The sequence below is a fragment of the Limtongia smithiae genome, assembly GCF_038497785.1.
Source record: "Limtongia smithiae strain NRRL Y-17922 unplaced genomic scaffold V1518scaffold_10, whole genome shotgun sequence".
Classification (NCBI taxonomy): Eukaryota; Fungi; Ascomycota; class Lipomycetes; order Lipomycetales; family Lipomycetaceae; genus Limtongia; species Limtongia smithiae.
In genome coordinates this window covers 401,854-422,834 of record NW_027117631.1, presented here as the reverse complement: position 1 = coordinate 422,834, position 20,981 = coordinate 401,854, and the positions used below count along the sequence as shown (strand labels likewise).

General features: G+C 54.6%; 6 protein-coding genes across 6 annotated transcripts; 3 read left to right on the top strand and 3 right to left on the bottom strand.

The window, feature by feature from the left end:
- Positions 1-46: 46 nt before the first annotated feature.
- Positions 47-2,696, top strand: V1518DRAFT_428779 (uncharacterized protein; the record flags this gene model as incomplete). Its single annotated transcript, XM_066906103.1, has 3 exons — positions 47-1,229; positions 1,279-1,383; positions 1,429-2,696. 3 exons carry the CDS (start codon positions 47-49, stop codon positions 2,694-2,696), a joined length of 2,556 nt encoding a protein of 851 aa, XP_066758209.1.
- A 3,560-nt stretch (positions 2,697-6,256) lies between these two features.
- V1518DRAFT_76704 (uncharacterized protein) lies at positions 6,257-11,073 on the bottom strand. The gene has a single exon (XM_066906670.1). It carries the CDS (start codon positions 10,728-10,730, stop codon positions 6,420-6,422), a length of 4,311 nt encoding a protein of 1,436 aa, XP_066758208.1. The 5' UTR covers positions 10,731-11,073; the 3' UTR covers positions 6,257-6,419.
- A 1-nt stretch (position 11,074) lies between these two features.
- V1518DRAFT_76622 (uncharacterized protein) lies at positions 11,075-12,160 on the bottom strand. The gene is made up of 2 exons (XM_066906669.1): positions 11,998-12,160; positions 11,075-11,948 (listed from the first exon to the last, which is right to left on the bottom strand). The coding sequence occupies exons 1-2, from the start codon at positions 12,038-12,040 to the stop codon at positions 11,191-11,193; spliced, it is 801 nt and encodes a 266-aa protein (XP_066758207.1). The 5' UTR covers positions 12,041-12,160; the 3' UTR covers positions 11,075-11,190.
- V1518DRAFT_420486 (NLI interacting factor-like phosphatase-domain-containing protein) lies at positions 12,143-14,235 on the top strand. Its single transcript, XM_066905004.1, has one exon. It carries the CDS (start codon positions 12,282-12,284, stop codon positions 14,022-14,024), a length of 1,743 nt encoding a protein of 580 aa, XP_066758206.1. The 5' UTR covers positions 12,143-12,281; the 3' UTR covers positions 14,025-14,235.
- Positions 14,082-15,011, bottom strand: V1518DRAFT_420485 (uncharacterized protein). The gene is made up of 3 exons (XM_066905003.1): positions 14,866-15,011; positions 14,752-14,813; positions 14,082-14,706 (listed from the first exon to the last, which is right to left on the bottom strand). Exons 1-3 carry the CDS (start codon positions 14,966-14,968, stop codon positions 14,233-14,235), a joined length of 639 nt encoding a protein of 212 aa, XP_066758205.1. The 5' UTR covers positions 14,969-15,011; the 3' UTR covers positions 14,082-14,232.
- A 49-nt stretch (positions 15,012-15,060) lies between these two features.
- Positions 15,061-18,297, top strand: V1518DRAFT_420481 (uncharacterized protein). The gene is made up of 2 exons (XM_066905002.1): positions 15,061-15,376; positions 15,458-18,297. Exons 1-2 carry the CDS (start codon positions 15,198-15,200, stop codon positions 17,922-17,924), a joined length of 2,646 nt encoding a protein of 881 aa, XP_066758204.1. The 5' UTR covers positions 15,061-15,197; the 3' UTR covers positions 17,925-18,297.
- The last annotated feature ends 2,684 nt before the right edge of the window (positions 18,298-20,981 follow it).

Sequence of the window (20,981 nt, the reverse complement as noted above, 5' to 3'; positions counted from 1 at the left end):
GCGCGTTTCTCGACGCGTTCCTTTCCTTCTTCTTTCACCGCATTCAATGCCGCCGCAAACACCCCCGAAAACTCCTGCGCGGCCCATCGCGAGCGCGGGCGCAAGCACTCTGTCGCTAGCAAAGGTCCAGCGTACTCTCGACATCTTCACCCGTCGCGCGCCGCCACCATCGCCGACCCCCCGCAAGCGCCGCCGTGTCTCCCCAAGCCCCGCTGTCGGGACTACAGCACGAGCACGCAAGACTGAGACGGCCACCTCCCCGCTGGCCCTGGCATCAGACATCACTGTCGCGTCGTTTGTCACTGCGTGCACGTCCGTCGGGTGTATACCAGGGTCGTTGGCTTGCAACCCCATCGAGATATCAACACCAACGATCCTCGAACACGACGTGGCATCGACGAGCAGCGACGATGTGCTCTGGGTATCCGCTGACGAAGGCCCCGCACCGATACCCGTGTCCCGCCCGCAGGCGTCGCAGAAGGTGTCACGTCCGCCAGCAACGCTCACGTCGTCACCCATAGTCATCGCCGTCTCCAGCAACTCGGTCTCCGTCGACTCCCCGTCCCGCATTGACTTGGACTCGGAATTGATGCGACCGCCGGTCATTGCGGATTTGACACCATCGCTGGCGCAGAGATTTGACCTCGGAACCACCGTCCCTCGGGAGCCCCGTGAGCCAACACCAAAGTCGCCCTCAGTCTCGCCAGAAGTGGTGGTTCCGTCTAGCGGCAGACTAACCACCGCATCGCCACCGTCCTCCCCGGTTCTTTCCGACGATGAACCCCGTGCCGTCGAGCCGGCAGATGGGCGCGCCGACCGCATTACCAGCATACTCGACGCTATTGTCGCCATACCACGCAAGCCGGTGCCAAAAGTAGCTCCTGTCGATATTCTCAACATGCCAGCCTTTTTCCGTACGCTGTCAAAGACCACCGCTGAAGAACGCCAGTTGCTGGAGTTGCGCGCCGAGGCACGAAAGTTGCAGCAAGACAACCTCTCGGCGCGCAATGGAGCGCTGAGTAGCGATGATGTGTCTATATCGACGACGATGATGGAGGGCTTGGTGAAGGAGAGTACGATGAAAGCGATCTTGGAGGACGACGAACCTGAGCGGGTGCCGAGGTTTTATTACTTTGATCGAGTGCAGGAGACTGCGCAGGGACGAATCAATGCGCAGCAGTTTCCGGCTTGTGAGGACGCCGAGGAATGGGTTAAGGCGTCGCTTGTCGGTATTTGTTGCCTGTGTTATTCGTGTATTCAATTGCTGACACTCTGCAGATACCGTCTTGCGAAGCGATACGTTTAACAGTGGCTTTGTGCTCGACATGATTGACCTTGGCCACCGTCTCCCACTCCCCGTCGTCCGCTGGCTTCTGAGCGAAGGTATGTACTACGAGCTCGTACTGTGGATGTCAATTAACTCTGCAGTCGCCCGTGAACCGAACGCCGGACTTGTCAACGCGTATCTTCAATCATTACTCCGCCTCTGCGATCTTGACGACGGTGCACACGGCATTCTCTCCGCCGTACTGAGCGAACACACCTACTGTGTGCTCGCGCGCAACCTTGGCGTTAAAAAGTCATTCGACCCACTCGCCGCCGAACTCACTATGATCCTCTCTCCACCCCGTGACCACCTTCCCTCGCCCGCTGAAGACACAGGTCCCCGCTTATCTCCCGCGAACTTACATGCGGTGCTCGTCCTGTACAAGCGCGCGCTCGCCTGCGCTGCATCCACGGCGACCGCGACCGCAGCGACGGAGCAGCACGCGGCCGCCACTACTTATGATCGCGTCGTGCGCCGGCGGCTGATGGTGTTTACGCTGCGTGCTCTTCTGGATGCGGATGTGGCTGATATGAAGCACACTGAAGTGTTCTGCGCTGCGAGTGAGCTTTTTGCGGTGCTCGTCTCACAGGTCCCGCTTGAGCTATGGCTCAATGAGTGCCGCTTTCTCCTGCGCAACCTATTTGCCAGCGTGCGGGATGTCGGGCAAAGGGTGGCGCTACTTCGTGTGATGCCTATCAACCCGGGTAAGCTAGCGACGCAGTTACGAGCGAAGCTTGCGCTTGCCTTCTTTCTCGATGATGTGGAGTACGTTGTGCACAATGTCGCGGACGACAGGCTACCGCTTGCGAAGAAGATTTTACCGGAGCTCTATGGGAATTCGTTGTATACTCTGATGCCGCCACCGGGGACGTTGCGGCGCAAGGTGGTGTCGAGCTCTTATTCTGAGGAATTTAACGACATGGAATCCGCAAACGGCGCGTCAACGTTGTACACTGGCTCAGGGCCTCCACCGGCTCCTGTCATTGCCGTATCGACTGCTAACGAGGAGGATACCTTCCAAGTGGATTACTCCCTCCTTGAACGCCGCGTGATCTTCCTCAACTACTCACTCATGACCCCGCTCCGCGTCGACAAGGACCACCCAAAGCTCACCAACGTCGCACAATTCCTGCGAGAGTTATTCCACCGCATCTTCGACCCCCAAGCGCGCTTCCCCGACCGCACAGCCGCGAAGCAGGCTGTCGAGGCATGCGAGTTTAGAATCACTTTTATCGTCTCCGGCGCGCGACAGAGCGTGATTGAACGGCATTTTACGAGGGAGAACGTCAAAAGAAAGGCGAAGGAGGCGAGGTTGACGAAGAAACTTGCACGGAAGAAGGCTGCGGCGGCAGCCGGACAGGTGCAGTGAACGACGAGCATGCGGATAAGAGTATCTCGGCCACGCCGACGTCGTGTGTGGATAATATCCCCGCACTTTTGCCCTCGCTTCCCCCCCTCTCTCCTCTCCCGTGATCGACGACAACGAGGGCGAATTAGCACTGATCAAACCCGCCACCCGGATCACGACCCCGTCAAACTGTGCGACAGCGACCCAGTCGCCTCCCGCAGATCATCGGCGGGCCTGCTCTAGCGACTCCACGAAGCGGGCCAATCATCGAGTTTACGATGCAAATACCAACAACCCCGCCCATTCGCACATGCGGAGCGGCAGCGACGGATATGACGACGCCAACGCCGATCACAATTAGGCCGTCGCATTTGTAATATTATCGCTCTATGGAATGGTTGTGTTTCTTTATTGCATTCAGGTTATGACGGCTATTGTTCTGTCCAAGCTGCATTATGGACTGTTGATCCTACTATAGAATTTGTGGTAAGCTAGAATGAGTCTGGCGTGAATTGTCTAGGTAGACGTGTCAAGCGCAGCGCGTTTGTCTCATCACGCGTATCTGTATATTCAAATCAAAGTTAATTAATTTCATCATCATCATCATCATCATCATTGTCTCTTGGTGCATATTGGCTGCATACTTGCAGATCAGAGCGAGCAGTCGTTACAAGAAACGCGTGCGTCACCACGTAGAGCCAACAGATCAGTAGGACAAGTGCAGCAAAGCACGACGCTACGCGAGGATGTAGTTTGGCGAACGGTCAACTGCGTGTACGGTCCGCGGTCCCTAGCAAGACACTTGCGCGGCTCTGAGACTTGGGCGCAGCGTTTAGGAGAGGTAGCAAGAAGGTAAGCGCGAGCACTGCATACACGGGTCCTGAGGAGAAGAGGCTGGATATGAACTCTTACTATATTGTTCGATGCATATGTTCAAGGTTCTCTACCAGCTTGTTAGTTAAAAAGCACACATTTACGAAACAAGAAAAGATATTGACGTATAAAAATTTGTTTCTCCATATATCAAACCGCTGGAGACGAAGTCGTAGATTTTAAGTTCAAGCGGGAAGGACAGGATGAGCACCGCTTCCCCAGAGAACAATGAGACGCTTGCTCTACGCAGGCTTCGTTCATGAGTCCGTCGGTGCGACAAAGGGGAGGGCTGCAGTCCTCCTCGCTCAAGTCGTCGCCACTATGACCCTGAGTCGCACGTGGACTTGAATTGATATGAACTGAGCTAGCGGAGAAACGCGTCAGGTCTCGAGGGTCCGTGGCGTATGTAAGCGGGCCAGTTGCTGATCCTAAGCGAAGCGGTTTGGACGCGGCCACGATGAGATCGTTGATCCTAACGACCAGGCGTCAAATGTCTACACCAACAGTCCCATTGTATCGCTAGTGTGTGTTAGTCAAGGCGGCGTAGTATTATTGTAGTGATGATTGTGGTTAAGTGGTTGGCAAAGATGTGGATCGGCACGCGGGTAGAAGGGCAAGAGCTGCGAGAGAAACGCCAATCTGATGCGTCGCCAGAGCATGTTATCAGAGACAACGCATATCCATGCGGTGAAACTGGCAGTGGTAGTTGTCGATAAAGGAGGATCGGCGTGGGTTGGCGAGAGGAGAGGAGTTAAGAGAAAGCAGAAGAGGGAGAAAACGGCAAGGTCGTGGGGATTTATGACTGTGTCAAGCATGTCGGATCGGGCTGCGCGTTGTTGACAACATGCCAAAGTCGCGCTGTCGTTAACTCTAGCCCTGGCACTACCGTGAAGCGCACACGCGCCGCGAGAAAGAAGCAACTCAAACGGTTCACGATCAATCGCTCCTATGCTCCAACTGGTGGCGAAGTCTTTAACTGGATTTTGGAGGCAATTAAATATTTACTAGTGCTGCCGTGTTCTGAGCTGTCGATCGTCGTGGTCGACGAAAGCGTCGCGTCAAGACCATCCACAGACATTAGGCGATCCAGTTGATTATGAATCATGACATTCACTGTATTGGGGTCTACAAGATACCGCGATACTGTCTGAATTTGATCCACACCGCAGCACTTCTTCCAATTACGCGGGCCGTATGTCAATCCCTCCTACAGCAATCCAATCATTGTGCCGATACCTCATTTCGTTCTGACCGGCCACCACCGTAGTGCCTATTTCCCACCGTTCCTCCAGTCGCCGCTTTTCCCTCTTCTCTCCTCTCCCTTCTCTTCGTGCGACTATCTCTTCCGCGCCTCTACGTCCCTCACGATGTATTGTGTGGCCCTCCTCGTTTTCTTTCTATGCCCGCTTCGTTCCTTCTCGGAGCGAGATGATCGGCAGCCACATTGTTCTCGTCGCAGCTCGATTTCGCCGCCGTGGCGGCTACCACTTCACCCATCAGCCGAAGGCTTCGTGAGTTTGTACTAGCCCAGTCCACCATCTCTTATCTAGCTGCCAGGTATCTATTTATATCACCTTGCCATCTGTTCCGTAATCTACATCGCCTTCTTGACACGCCACACTTTACATTCAGCTCTTCCTCACAAGGCCCAGTCATACGGACTCCATGCTCGTCGATCTTCATGCAGTCTCTGTCTACAATCCCTCGTTGTAGCCATAGAAGGTGAAAAATGGCCCCGTCAGCAATCGGGCTGTGACTTCATTGAGATCCGCGGTGAAGATAATCTTGTTCAGTCGGCAGCAGTGCGTCCCGCGGTCCGCTTACGATTCTGCCATTGCGCGTGGAGCCGATTAAGTGTGATGGACACCCGACGCAACGCGTCGTCAACGCCGAACAACGCCCAGTCTGCACTATCCTAATAGTCACGCTCTATATTCCCTAGTCCAGTGTTAACACACTTTATCTTTTCATATCATACATTGTACATACATGCAAAATAAACACAGAGAAAGAATCGGAATAGTGATGTATTGACTTTCTTTCGCAAAGCCAAACTGTATCAAACTGCAGACTCTTTTAGAGCTCTTTGGTTAGGCAGTTTCTTCAGACAAAATAATACGATGAAACATATAGAAACTATGCCGCATTTCAAAACACACACGCGGACACGCAGACACGCACAACAAGATAATACACAGATTCTGCAGAAGGACTTTGCAGATCACCAAAAAATGTGTGCACACACATACGCAAACAAAACAACATAGAAAAACGCCTTTGTGAATGAGTGAATATTCTGTGGTTTTCACTCATGAAGCTGAGAATGTCATATATGAGTGCGACGACGAGTTTATATAATGATAATGTGAGTTGGTTGTTGCTGCATAAGCATGTGTCGAACAACTGCGCTTTGTGGACAAAAGAGAACAAGGTATTATTGTATCTCCTTTTCTCTCTTCATCCTGGCAATCGCATCGCCTCGCGTTCTGTGCAATCTTCTTATATCACGTTATGCTCCTGTACGACTGGCGAGCTCTGCAGGTAGTCGTCCGGCGTCATATTATAGTGCTCTGGCGTCGACGACAATGAGTACAGTGAATGGTTATCATCGGGGTCTGGAGTATTGATCGGAATCTGGTCCTCGTCCAATGCTTTCTTCGTTCCTTTTCCTCCTGTGCGAAACAACGGTTAGTGAATCTCGTCTAATGCGCGCGCGATCTGTAGTCGACACCCTTTTCTCCATTACTCGCTTCAAGAAGAAGGGGCGCTCAGCACCGGCAACTATAGCCAAATACAGCTGGAGAAAAGGAAACAAGTTACCCATACAGCGTTACTACAGAATCGCCAACACGCGCAGGTCAAAAACAACAATTAGGAAAGGATAAGCTTGCCATTGACCTCCGACATTGTCGCGGTCACGCTTTCTGAGCCTGTTGAGGATGACGATCCTGCGGTTGTAGACTCCAACACGGGACTGCTCTTCTCCTTTGCCGTGATAGTAGCACCACCGGAAGATGTGTAACCCGACGCGATCTTGTCCGGATCAATATTCTTAAGGTGGTCAAATTCGCCAAGACGGACCTGCTCGCGGATGATATCGATATCCAATGGATGCATAATCGTCTGTAAACTCTTGGCAAGCATACTGGGAATCAGGCAGGCGACTGATGATAATAGAACACATGCCCAGAACGCGAGTGTGCCGTAAACCTGGCTCGCCGCGCCGTAAAATGCAGCGGAATAAACAAAGGACGTGTACACGCCTGTCCAGAAGAACAGAACCAAGATGGAAAACGCGACAATGACCATGAATAGCCAATCCCACTGGTACTCGTTAATCATGACGTACAAATTCGCGACAATAATGGCAGATGTGGCAACGAAAACACCGAAAGACTCGCGCTGGTTCACGCCAAGACCGTTTGCGGTCACAAATCCGCCGGTGTAAAACAGCAGGTACGCAAAAAAGAAGCAAATCACTGATTGGTAAAGGCCGTCAATCATGTATAACCAGAACTTCTTCTGTGACCACTCGAGACGCAGAATACCTCGTCGATAAAGAGCGGGAACAGCAAGAGAAACTCGATCGTCAATATCCTGATCAAGCACGCCCATGAGAATAACCGGAAGGGACGTAAATGCAAGATTGTACAACATGATGTATGTGTAGTCAACCAAGTATGAACCATCAAAGTCGTTGAAAAGCTGGAACCAGAACAAACAAAACGTGAAAATGACGTTCTTGTAGAAGAAGTTGGCAATCATCTCCGCCAAGCGTCGGTAAGATCTTCGGCCATGCACAAGCAGCAGTCTGCTTAGGAAGCGGAACTGTCCGATGGCGTAATCCGACGACATGACAGCCTGTCGACCTTCCTCACCAGCAATACCCACTCCGACATCAGCAGCCTGGATCATAGCGACGTCATTGGCGCCGTCACCGATCGCCAGAGTCATGACATCGAGACCGGTCTTCACCATCTTAACAACAGCGGCCTTCTGAGCGGGAGACACACGACAACACATCACAGCCTTGCAGCGCTTGCAGAACAGCAAAAACTTCATCTTCAACGAGTCATCCAGAACAAGCTTGAGCGCATCGCCATCAATAACAAGAGCATGCGTTGGAGGCGGCGGGTTATGGTCTTTCTTGGCGGCTTCCAATTCCTCGACTGTGCCCCTGATCTGAAAATACTTCTCGCAGAGCTCATCCAGCTTGGCTGCTGCGCCCTGTAACCCAGCATCCACGTCAACCTGGAAAATCATAAGCTCCATGTCGGTGCCAAGAATATTGCACGAGAAACCAATGTTGATTGCAGTCTCGACACGATCACCAGTAAGAACCCAGAGCTTTATACCGGCGTCAGCAAGCAGCGAGATCGCGGCGGGAACGCCATCCTGAAGACGATCCTCAATAGCAGTACCACCGAGAAGAGTAAGTTCTCTCTCAATTCTATCAGCAGCTGCCTCGATTTTGTCCTCACGATTCTCTAGCGCCGCAGCGGCGTCATCGTATTCGCGACTCCACATGCGGTACTCCTCCTCTGTAAGAATGCGCTGGGCGATACACAGAGTCCGCAAGCCCTCATTGGCGAAATTCTCGAGATCTATTGCGGTCTGTTCCCTGAGTTCATCCTGGCCGTCCTTCTTGAGACGAGAATAGATGACAGAGTCTGCACCTTTGCAGAACAGAACAATCTCGCCAGATTCTGGCATGCGCACAATAGCACTCATGCGCTTACGGGTCGAGTTGAATTCGAGGGACGTCAAAACCGGGAACTCGATTCTGTCGCCCTGAATATCCAGGACAACGCCGTGCTGTGTCCGCTCAACGAAGGTGTAGCCCATGTCGCGAGCTGTAGCGACAAGCGCAGCCTCGTCCGGAGACTGTGCTTTAAACTCAAGAACAGGCGGATCCTCGGAAACGAGTTCTGTCAGAACGGAGTGGCAAAGTGCAAGCGCAAGCATAAAATGGTCCACTGCGGCCTGCGCTTCCTCGCCGGAAGCGCCCTTCAAATCCGCGACATAATCAGGAGCAATGAACGTCAGCTTGTCAGGGTTGAAATAAGGATTGACATGGATTGACTTCAAGTCCGCGACCATTTGATCACGCGAGATGGCGATATGCTCCATGGCTTTTCGGCCTTCTTCCTCGGCGTCTAAGCCTTGGCGCTTCTTGATGCCAGCCATGGCTTCGGTATAGGCTTCGCCGTAAGCGACGCCGTTGACAGTTACCTTCTTCAGCTCCATAACATTCTGCGTTAACGTGCCAGTCTTGTCAGAAAACACGTATTCAATCTGCCCAAGATCGTCGGAAATGTTCCAGGATTTCGGTGTGCACGGATAATCCAGTGGCTCGTAGTACATGTAAACGTCGGACCAGATGAAAAACGCTTGAATGGTCTTGATGATTTCGATCGAAATGTAGAGCGAAATGGGGACAAGGGACTGGAACAGGATGATGCCAGTCCAGAAGGTGATCAGACCATCAAGCGCAGGGGTGCCTCCGATCGAACCAAACTCGAACTCTTGGATAGTGTTGTCTGATTTGCTCCATTTGATGCCCTCGATGAGACCAGAAACGAAGCAAAGGATGAACAAAAGCAAGAAGTTGAGGAAGACGTTGATGTTGAGCTCGCGCGTGATGCGGCTTCGCTTCGTGGGAGTCTCGCCAGCGTTCAGCATAATCTTAGTCTCCGTACCAGTAAACATGACGATGCCAATGACCCATTCAGTGTTTCGAAGGGTGCATCCACGGAGAAGAAGGTTGTTGATCGTCAGCGGCTCTGCCATTTCCTGAGGAGGTGCGCTTGGATTCCTTCTGTCCTTCTGGGACCAGCGCAGGACGCCAGAGTAGGAGTACAGATTCGGATGTGGGGCCTCGGACTCGATGATAAACTGCGCGCGCTCACAGTCGCGCGAATGGCGAATGCTGACACCGCTGCGGATAGCTTGACGAATTTTGAGATTGGTCTCACCGTCGAGATTTTTGGTCTCGACGTAGCAGGCGCCGTCGGAATCCGAGGTCGAGACGATGACGATGTCGGCGGGTATCTCGTCGTCGTTGCGAAGACGCACAAAGTCGCCGACGCGGACGTTCTTCCAGAAGTTGCGCTTGAAGCGGGCGGTGCCCGGCACGTCGGTGGTGAGATCAAGCACGTTTCCCGTGGCAAGATCGATGGACGGCCGGCGGTTGGGCGGAAGCTCTGCCTCTGTGTGACTGGCAAAGGGATTCGCACCACGGGTGTCAAACGAAGATCGCTGGATTTCGTGCATCTGGAAAGACTGTCCGACAGCCATGTCTCGCGACATGCGACTCTGGTCGACGTCCGGGTCCGAGAGCTGGTCGTCTTCCTCCATGGCTTCCTCGCGGCGACGGTTCTGGGCGTCGAGCTTCGCGCGGCCCTGCTTGGAGAGCACGGCGCGCTTAATCAGGCGCAGAACGCGGAGAGAGATGCGGGTGCATGCCTTCTTGAACTTACGCCAGAGGGACACGTTGTCTTCGGACACATTGGGGTTGTTCCAGTTTGCGAGGATCTGCGTGGGCGAGTTGTTGAGCTCGAGATCGAGGACTGTACGGCGGTAGTCCTCGATTGCGTCCTTGATGGCGGTGATTGTGACGATGACGATGATGGGGACCGCGGAGAGGCCAGGATCGGAGGAGCCAAAGATGGGGAAGATGGTGAGGATGACGAGGAAGAGGAAGTAAACGTTCGCGACGTTCATGAACTGCAGCAGCAGGTTCTTGGGGATGAAGGACAGCGGCGTGTACTTCGAGGAGCGCGTCTTGTTGCGAGGGTACTGCGTGAGGGGCTGGCCCTCCTCATCGAGCTCGGTGCTGGGGAGCGGGAGGTTGACGTAAACGCGCCGGTGGGGCAGCGAGGCGACCTCAACGCCGGCATCGTCGCCCTTGTTCTCGCCGGTGGACGTGACCTGACGGGAGATGGCGTCGGAGTGGTGACTGTGGTGGTGGCGCGGATTGAGGGAGAGGCGCTTGAGACGCTGCGAGTAGCGGTTGTTGCGCGGCTTGCCATTGGGGTGGCGGATAGTACCCCAGCGGAGACGGCGATGCCGGAGGTCGTGGCCGGCAGGGGGGACGTCGGGGATCTCGCGGGTCTCCTCTGTGAAGGGCGAGACGCCCTCGTCGGTCTTGGTCCCGTCGGGGAGAGGGTCGAGAAGGACCATGACGGAGCAGGGGGCGGCGACGGCGGCGGCGAGCGGGCGGCGGCGACTGCGGGCTTATGTGCCGGTAGAGGCAGGCAACGGACGGATGCGGTGCGATAGCGACGCTGCCGCAGGCGGACGCAGAAGTGGCGATGAATTGCCTGCTTTGCGGACGACACGACGCCTTGCTGCTGCGCTTCGGGGTGCAAACTGTCGCCTTTCTTTGTGCAGCACTTCTGTGGCTGCGCTCGACTACACCTGGCCCTTGCCCCGGCAGCAGCCGGACGTGCCGCGTGCTCAGCGTCACCGCACACGCGTATCTGTGGTACCGTCACGTGCCGCGACGCGTCGGGCGCGGCCGCGACGCGTCCCCGGCTGTCATTGTAGAAGCTGCGCACGCTGCAGCGCGTGCACCGCGCACTGCTTCCTTCGCATTCCACGCCGGCCCCCTCCCGTCCGGTCGCCACTGCCTATATATACACTACAGCTTCCCCACGAGGTGCATCCCCCCGTCCAGCGTGATCACCGTTCCGTTGACGTACCCCGCCGGCCGGCTGCACAGGTACACCACCAGCCCCGCCAGGTCCTCGTCCTCCCCCAACCGCTGCCGCGGGTTGCTCTCCGCCATGTGCTCACCCACCCCACGCAGCATGCCGCGCGTCATCTTCGTCGGGAAAAACCCCGGCGCGATCGTGTTGACGGTGATGTTGCGCGGGCCAAGCTCGACCGCGAGCGTACGCGCGAGGTGGTGTACCGCTGCCTTCGACGCGATATATCCGTAGGTGCCTGATCCGCCGCCATTCTCCGCGGTCATGATGCCGAGCACCGAGCCGATCACGATCACCCGCGCAGGATCTTCAGGCGTGCCTGCCGTCTGCAGCATGCCTACCGAGGCCTGGATCGTGAGGAACACGCCGCGCAGGTTGAGATCCACCACTTTGTCGAACGCGGACGCAGGGTGTGTCTCGAGCTTTTGGCCCCACGACGCGCCGGCGTTGGCGATCACTATGTGCAGTTTGCCGCCGCAGTCGGCGGCCACAGTCGACAGTACCTTCTTGATCGCATCCGGGTTGCTGAAGTCGCCTGCGACTGGCACCGCCCGGCCGCTAATTCCTCTGAGACTGCTGAGCTCCTTCGCCGCATCCTCGCACGCGGAGGCAGATCGCGAGGAGATGTACACCTTCGCCGCGCCATTCTCGAGCAGCGCCTTGGCGGCGACCAATCCGAGTCCGCGGCTGCCTGTGTAGTGTCAGTCTGTCATATGCTCTCCTTTCTTCACAGTGCTCACCGCCGGTGACGAGTGCGTTCTTGCCGTCGACGTCGAAGCGCATGTGGGCGATGTCGCGGTAAGCTATACGGAGCACATCAGGAAAATGGCGGGGTATTCTGCCCAAAATAGGCGACGCTGGACAAGGTTTGCGCTCAGGAGGCGGTGCTTAGCGAGCGGAGCGATGGGCAACAAACACGTCGCCTCCGCCAGCTCCGGCCTGCGACTCATCGTCGACGGGGGCCGCGCCTAAATTCCATGCTGGTGGCAGTCCACCGGAAAGTAAACAACGACGGTCTGGCGAGATGCGTGCATGGCAACGGGCCGGCAACGCTGCGTGGAAGCGAGCCGCTCGGGCTCCGCTTCGCGTCACCGGCTTTGTCCCAACATCGTCGTCACCCAGCCAGCCAGGTCTCACTCTCTTCCGCTACGTAGCCGTCCTTCGCCTTCCGCTCGCCTCCCGCCTCTTCCTCACCGTCCTCCTCCACTCCGACCATGCCCCCGCGATGAACTCTGTCCAGTTCCTGTCCTCGCAGGTCGACCGCATCATTGGCGCCGCCGCCGGCACCGAGCAGGCTGGATCCGCCGGCGACGGCCCCGCGTATGGCGGCGCTGACCCGCCTGCCTCCCCATCATCCCCCGCGCACTTCACTAGCGACCCGCCGCCGGGATCCTTCGAGAATTTTGACGAGGCGAAGACGGCGACGTCCTCGTTGCCGTTATCGCATGTCGCCACCGACGCTTCCACTCCCCAGCTCAATTTCCCCCCCCCCACCAACGGTTCCATCGTGCTCGATAAGACAGCGCCGTCATCCTCAATATCTTCTGCATCCACAAACTCACGCTGGGCGTACCCGTGGTGCTCCAACGCCGTGCTCGTGGTCTTTCGCTTCATCCTGCGAGTGCTCGCGTTCCTCGGCACCGTGCTAGGCATTCATCGCGCCTCCTCCGCAGGACCTAAGAACTTTCCCAGCCCGCGCCATGCCCGGACAGCTTCACCGCCGGAGCTCAGCTCCAGTATGTCCTCGTCCAGTCTGCCGCTTGCGGCTTCACGCATTGCGGAGGAAGACGAGACAGAGGACTCAGCGTCGCAGTCCCCATTCCCAGCATCAACCCCATCATCCATCGTATCCCATGAATTGAACACTGGCTCTTCGTCAACCGCGGTCGAGGTCTCGGCAACCGCAGGACTCCAAGCCTCGCCACTGGTGTACGAGCAGCGGCACGCGACGCCGTCGCGGCAGCAACGGCTCGTGCGCATCCGACTTGCCAAGAAGCCAATCTCGTTTGGCGGCTCTTCTGGTGGCTCTGTTGCTGTGTCTTCGTCCGACGAAGACGGGGAAGATTCGCTCGGTTCGTCCGACAACAGCTCCCGTGGCTCGTCGCCGTCACTCGAAGTTCAAAAGACACTCAAGTCGCCAACGTCTCCGGGGACGCTCGCCTCGCGCGCCACAAAATATCCACACGCGCTTCCCACACTACGGCGGCCACTACTCTCCAAAAATATCGCCACCAAGACGCTCATTCTTGACCTCGATGAGACGCTGATACATTCTATGTCAAAGGGGAGCAGCATGAGTTCTGGCCGCATGGTCGAGGTGAAGCTAGACTCGAGCCACGCCGTCCTTTACTACGTGCACAAGCGGCCGTACTGCGACGAGTTCTTAAAACGGGTGTCGTCGTGGTTCAATCTCGTTGTTTTCACGGCATCCGTGCAAGAGTATGCGGATCCCGTCATCGACTGGCTCGAACAAGACCGGCCATACTTCCAGAAACGGTACTACCGGCAGCACTGCACGTTTCGCAACGGCGGTTATGTCAAGGACTTGTCCATCGTCGAGCCGGACTTGTCGCGGGTCATGATCATCGACAACTCGCCGATCAGCTATCTTCTACACGAGGACAATGCGATCGCAATCGAGGGCTGGATCAACGATCCCTCTGACTTTGACCTACTCCATCTCGAGCCGTTTCTCAACGCGATGCGGTTCGTCACGGACGTGCGTTCGCTCATATCCCTGCGCGTGGGCGAGACCGCGTTTGCATAGTTAGATTGTTTGGTTTTGGTTTTAGTTGTACTTGATTATTGTATAGCAGCAGCTGATGTGCTGCTTTGAATGTGTTTCGCGCGTGCATGGATCGTATGGAAGATGGGGTGGTGTGTTTGGTTGGTTGTCCACGGTGTGTTGTTTTGTGTGCATACTGTAAGATAAATACTTGTGTCTTTGACGTGTAGATATAACTAGTTATCCATTATTACGCGCCTTTGTACTTATACCTGAACCGCTCAAGCGTGTCCGCGTCTCCTTCGCGCATCCATTTGCGCACGAGCGCGACCGCGCCGAGACTTAGCAGCGGACTGAGCCAGATGTATTCAACACCCATCATGGGGTAGAACCGCACGTACGCGATACCTGCTATAGCACCGGCTAGCACCAGATTCAGCGCCATTATGATGTCCTGTGGCGTGGCAAAACACCGTTGGGCTAGTCTTAGCGCGCGATTTGTGAACGAAGTGTCAGAGGGACGGTTGGCCGAAGCCGCAGCGGCTTCGGCTGCCAGCGCAGTGGAGAGCGAGGATGTGAGGGCAGGCGTTGTGTGCATTATGTATGCAGACGCGAGCAAGCTTGTGAGCGCACATAGAGTAAGTGAGCTGGCGCCTTGGTAGATGAGGACGGGATGGAAGACGAAGATGGGGGTTTGGATGAGCGTGAGCGTGGTGAACGCGGTCTGCGATTGTCAGCGGTGTTCCTGCAAAAGTGTACCTGAGCGCACCTTGTATGTTTTGTTAATACTGTCGCTTTCTGCGCGGAGCGATGCGATCAGTTCTTCCTGTTCTGCGAGGTTTTAGCAGATGTCTGTCGGTCGGTGCCTAGTTCGTGGACATACGCTGTTCGTCGAGGAACACGATGTCGTTCTCGTCGATTTGCTCTTCCCTTATCCGTATCTCCTGGAAACGCCGGCGCCAGGCACGGCGCATTCGTGAGGACATGGATAGTTTGTGGTTGTGGTGAAGACGGTGAAGATGAACATAGTAGAGGTGCGAGCGGGAACGACGTCATGGGCCTCGGCGGCGCTTTCTGCGTGTAAATCCTCAAACCCCCAGCAACTTCACCACTAGCTTACCGTTACCTACCATCCCCATCAGGTCACCCGCGCACTCCTCCTTCCTCTCTCTCACAGGCACGGCTCTGCCGCTACTGCCTGAGCTAGCACCTACAATGACCACCGTCACCCCGCCGTCGCTGTCGTACTTCTGCATCTTCAACCCCACCTTCGCCTACAGCGACGACACCCTCAGTGACCAGATCTTCTTCTACACCTCCCGCGCCGATAGCGTTTCCGCTGACGAGCAGCTGCGCAGGGTCGGCTTGATACAGGGAATCATTTCCTTCGCCAGGTGCGTCGTCTGCCGGGGTAGTGCTCCTCGGGCTGCGATAAATTAGATGGACACCGGCGTATTGACATACATGGTTAATAGTGACTTCTCAAACCACAAGCCGGTCGAGATTATCGATACTAAAAAGACCCGAACTGCCATTGTCGAGATCGAACCAAACTGGTGGATTGTGCTCTGCGTCACCTTCACGCGCATCCAAACGCCGATATCATCATCATCCTCCCTATCCAGGAAAGACAGCAATGGCAACAACACCGGCGCCGGCACCACAAACGCCAAAAACAGCAAATCAAATGGCACATCCAGCGCCAACGGCTCAATAAAGGGAGCGCCGACTCCTGGCAGCGTATCGCCTACCGATGCGCAGGCGAATGCACGAGTGAACATACTCACATCCTTCCGGCGGCGGAAGAAAGTCGAATATCGCACGGATTACTCGCGTAAGGAGGTTCCCGGGTCGAATATCCTACACTCACAATTGATTCGGGGGTATAACCAGTGGAAGTTGATGTACGGCACCATGCCGGACTCGTATGTACGTGACGAGGCTGCCGAGAAGGCGGCGAAGGAGCAACGAAGACGGGCAGCCGCCGCTGCCGAAGCCTCTGAAGCCGCTGCCGTACCTGCTGCGGAGGCCGAGACCGTAGGCGAATCAAGCGAAGCGTCTACGTCTACACCATCAGCGCGGGACGACATTGATCCCAGCCAACCCCCCACACCCCCAGAGGAGTACTTTGAACCCCCCAGCGAACTCGCGCAATTCCGCATCAACCTACGCAAGTTCTGGAGCTGGTGGCTGCACAAATGGGAGCTCTACATTGTGGCTTCTGCAACCTGGGGAGGTACACTCAACAATTCTTTCCTCGCGCACAATTTAGTACTCGGACTTGTGCCAACGTTGAGCTTCTCGTTCATGGACTACGCTAATGGCATCAAGCTAGGCGGACCAGGACAAATCTCAGATCTCACAAGCGAAGCTATTCGCGCGATAATCAAGCGCGAAGAGCGAAACGGCATGGTCGACCTGATCATCACGCGCATGAACTCCTTTTCCGTCACCGCTCCTGGTGGCAGCATCATCCGCAGCGGCAACCCTGCCGCGTTCGCCAGTGACTCCGCCTCCTTACTCGGCGCGGACACCGAGTCAATCTATAGCGCCAAGGACGACGCTGCATCAATCATGTCCTCACGCTCACTGCGCTCTCGATATTTCGAGAAAGAAGCCGTCGCAGCATCCGAGTACGATTCGGATTCTGATGACGGTACGTTGACCTCTGAGCAGGCTGAGGAACAGGCGCTGCAGGAGGAGCGGCGGAATGGGTGTATTTTCCAAGGGACAGGTTTCATGTCACGGACGTCAGTTGCAGAGTATTCGCGCTGGATTATCGATAATCATATATTCCCCTCGCCGAGCGTTATTGAGGGGGTCAAGTGGAGTTTATATGCGAATAAGGAGGACCCGATGTGGCTTTTTTCGGAACTCGTGTTTAGCTTTAAGTACGGCTTCAGGCGACCACAGCCAAAGAAACGGAAGAGCGGCAACAAGAAACGTGGCAAAATGCTCGCGATTATCTCAAATAGCGACAGCTCCTCTACAAACAATAGCAACACCGCCGCGGTGGCGGCTTCCAACGGCAACGGTAGCGCGGCAAGCAAACATCTCAGCGAGTTCCTCTCCGCGAAGCACGCGCTCGATAACTCGCTCGGCTTGCTAAGCAAAGTTGCCTCCAGCTCGACGGCAACCACCTCAACCACTACAGGAAACATCGTGTATAACGAGAAGTTTCGCGAGATTAAGGATGACCTATCAGAGGCGAAGTTTATGGTGGGCTTGCAGGGAGAGCTTGATATGGACTCGTTCGGGGACGATGATGAAGACGATGAGGGCGGAGGGGATGTACCACGACAGCCAGAGATTACTACGCGGGATGTCTTTGTGCTGCGTAAGCGGAAGAGAGTACGGGAAAGGGCTGCACAGCAAGTTGCATCATTGCCAGCGTCGTCGTCGCAAGCTACACCGCCTTCACAACCGGCAAACGCCCCGAATGACGACGAACCGACCGTGATCCCGCTATCGCCGGAAGTTCCCAACTCCGCGTCGCCAGCACAAGATCTCGAAGCAGACTCTACCATTAACTCCATCGCCACAATCGTCCCCGATTCCGTAAGCACCCCGACTCGCCCTGCTGCCACCGCCTCGACCACCACGACCAGTCCGCTTTCACCATCCACATCCTCCATAATTTCAACAAACTCCACCTCTCCAACGACCGCTCCGACCACAACCGCTGCGACCCCGGCAGCCGACGAATCAATCCATGCCTCCGCCCAAGCTGTCGCATACACTCCTGCGCCACAACACCACCAACAATCCCTCGAACGCCTGCGTGTGGTGATATACAAACGCGCGCCCTTCATCTTTTCCGCATTTTACGACCCCAAGGTCGCCGACAAGGTGCTTAGTAGTGAAGATTACTACAAAGCACTACATCTCAGACTCGGTACGCTCGTCGAGCCTATTTTCGAGGATCTCGAAAAGTCTGGCTAATAACTTTTAACTTCTTTCTCATTCTGTTCTTCGTTATTATCTGTGGTTGGCGTCTGTAATCTATATGTGTACTAGTCCAGTTATTGCATTTCTATCTTCTGTTGTTCCTCTTTCCGCACGCTCTACATGGTAACTGGCGCGCGCTTGATAATGTCAGCTCTTTGGATGTATTAATTAGCTATTGGATTCATCTCTTTATGTATGTGGCATATTTCAATCTACAGGTCGAGTATATTGTCATTACGGAGCTCTTAATGCGCGGCATTACCATAAATTCAGACCAGAAGTTTCTTTTAGATACTGTTTGAAAGTCTAGAAAGCTGTGAAAGTGGAAAAAGACAAACGGGAATTTAGCGAGCAAACAAAATTCAAGCAAGGAAATTGCCAAAAAAAAAAGTCTCCGGAGCGTGACTCGAACACGCGATTTTCAGATATACAGCCATTACAGTCTGACGCCTTACCAGCTTGGCCATCCGGAGAACTTGTTACCAGAAATATTTTCTGATTTAACATGCTGCTCTAAATCGACCCTTCCAAGTCTGAAAACTGAGTTCTTGATATAGAAGTCGTACGCCGTACGAATACTGAAATAAAGGGAGGATTGTTACTGGCGCTAAAAGCCGCAGTTGTCGTTACTGACATCCTGACCGCTGTAGACCAGCGCAACTGGAAGATAGGCCAGCTCCAGCAACATTCGCGCTCAATGTGATTGGCATTCCACCGGAGCGATCTAGTAGTTCAAGGAGATCATATTGCACAAGTTGTGTTGTGAGAACTCTTTATAATCCGAGCTCAAGATTCCAAGTCATATACTCCATGCGCTTCGAGCAAGCATAGCGTCGCCATTGACATTGCGCGTCTATCTGAAAAGGTGTGGTCAAAGACGTCCCAACTTGTCGTTAGTTTTGAAGGCATATCTCATTGGAGAAGGTGGCATGGACCGTTAGTAGATTCCACAACCCCGGCCACCGTTGTCAGTTCTCTTTCGATACCGCAGAACACAAGACAAGACGTCTCACAAAGCTAGCCAGCCCATCAGTCTCCCAGGGAGGGGAGACTGACAGCATACTACGGACCATGGAGCTCGTGTCAGTCGTATCAGAGCGCGGCGGTTGAATCATTAATATGTCCGTATATGCAACTGTCCGATCCTCCAAGGCAACGAGTCACGACTTCATCATTTACATTGATGCCAGTGTTTGAGGACTGGAATTTCGGGGAAGATCAAGCAAAACACGCAAAGAGGGTCGCCGTGATGCTGGAGAGATTTGAGGATCACCATGCTGTTGACAGGCCTTGGGTATATGCCGGATGCACGACCGAGAGGCGGAAGACATACGGTTGGATTGTCATTGCTATTCTAAACCTGGTTGCATTGGCCCGAAGTTGGAGGCCGCCTCCGAGTGGATTTAGTAGATCTCCAGATTGAGTGGGAAGAAAGACAATACATGCCGTTCGCTTGTCGCTGGAGTGCAAAGACCAGTTGCGGCGGTGTGGCGTCGTGGAGACACCAAAATGCATGTAGCTCTGCTGAGCAGGTATTGGTGTAATCTCTAGATTCTTAGCAAGAATTTACAAGGCATACATATCGCATGTCGCTGGTCCGCTGACTCCGTGGGGGAGGGGGAAGGAAGCGAGAGTGCAGAATCAGAAGTGTGGAGTAGGAAAGCGGGAAAGGAATAGAAGAAGGACAGAGAGCGGGGTATTACGCACGAGTGAGAACTTCCATACCGCCAGTGTACTGGCGTTCTGACAGCGACGCCCACGTCACGGGAAAGTATGTTAGCAGCGGCGGAGACAGGAACTTCAGGCGACTGTCCGGACTACAAACAGCCAGCCCAATTGTGCAGCAGCGCGCCTCGCACGCGTCGTTCTTCCGAGAAATTCAAACACAACGCGTGGAGCCCGATTCCAGATTCGTCAACCTCACGACAAAGCGGCGACACCATGCACGCGAGTCAAATATTCAATCATATCCATAGTGTGTGCCGAGCAGAAAATGCGTGGTAACTTCCGGCCGCGGACGAGTAGCACAGGCGCAGTCTGATCACGCAGCACTAGTGAGCTCGTAACGAAGAAGAGACAATCAACCACGTGTGTTATATTACCGTACAGCACACAGTAAGTAGGAACAATGAAAGATATGAAAAAAAGGGCAGAAATCTGTGGTGGCTGTCAAGTAACACGACATGTTGCGCGAGGTTGATGCAGTACGAATGAATATGCATGACTGCGAGTGCTGCCAGCCAGCTTCAATATTCACCGGCGCTCTCTCCTCCCTGGTCTGACTTTCGGCCACACGCCAATCCGCTTGCTAATCGTCGCACTTCAACAGCAAAACCAGCATTTGGTGTGACTCACATCTATGGGCATCACCTTCTAAACGGCCCATTCACCTAGCAGCCTTCATCTCAACAAATTGAGAAGAAGACTCCGACCACTCCATCGAACTCTTCCAGTATGTAGAATTTCAGCTGGTGTTTTGCCGTTTGGAGTCGCATGGGTGTCTCTACATTCACAAAGCGCGTTGTCTCTGTGTGGTACAACACCTGGCCTTATTTCATGGTGCATCGGCGATGATAGGATCTTGCACCAAGCAGGGCCAGCTGCAACGTTGCAACTGCCGCGCTAGATTCTATCTAATACTTAATATTAGTCAAATAGCAAAACCAGTGGTAGAAAATTCAAGATTACAAACCGGTGGTAAGGAATGGCTAACATAGTGATGCTCAATCGGGCGGCACAACAGGGCACGAAGAGCTTGGGCAGAGGATGGTCGTCGTTCGATACAAGTGTAAGCACAGGCGAAACATCCGTGTTTATCATCATTCTCTAACCGTGTGATCCTCAGCGCCATCATCCGCGTCGTCATATAGCAGCGCCGTAAGCAACTCTACAAACTAATCTGGACTAGAAAACCACCTCGCATGACGCGTAACCGCGGACACGATCTCAGCCGCAGAATCTGCGGCATGATGCGCAGACATGTGACAGCAGCGCTGAAACCGAAAGTCAATCATGTGAGCAATTCTATCATGACTCAGGAGAGCAATCGAG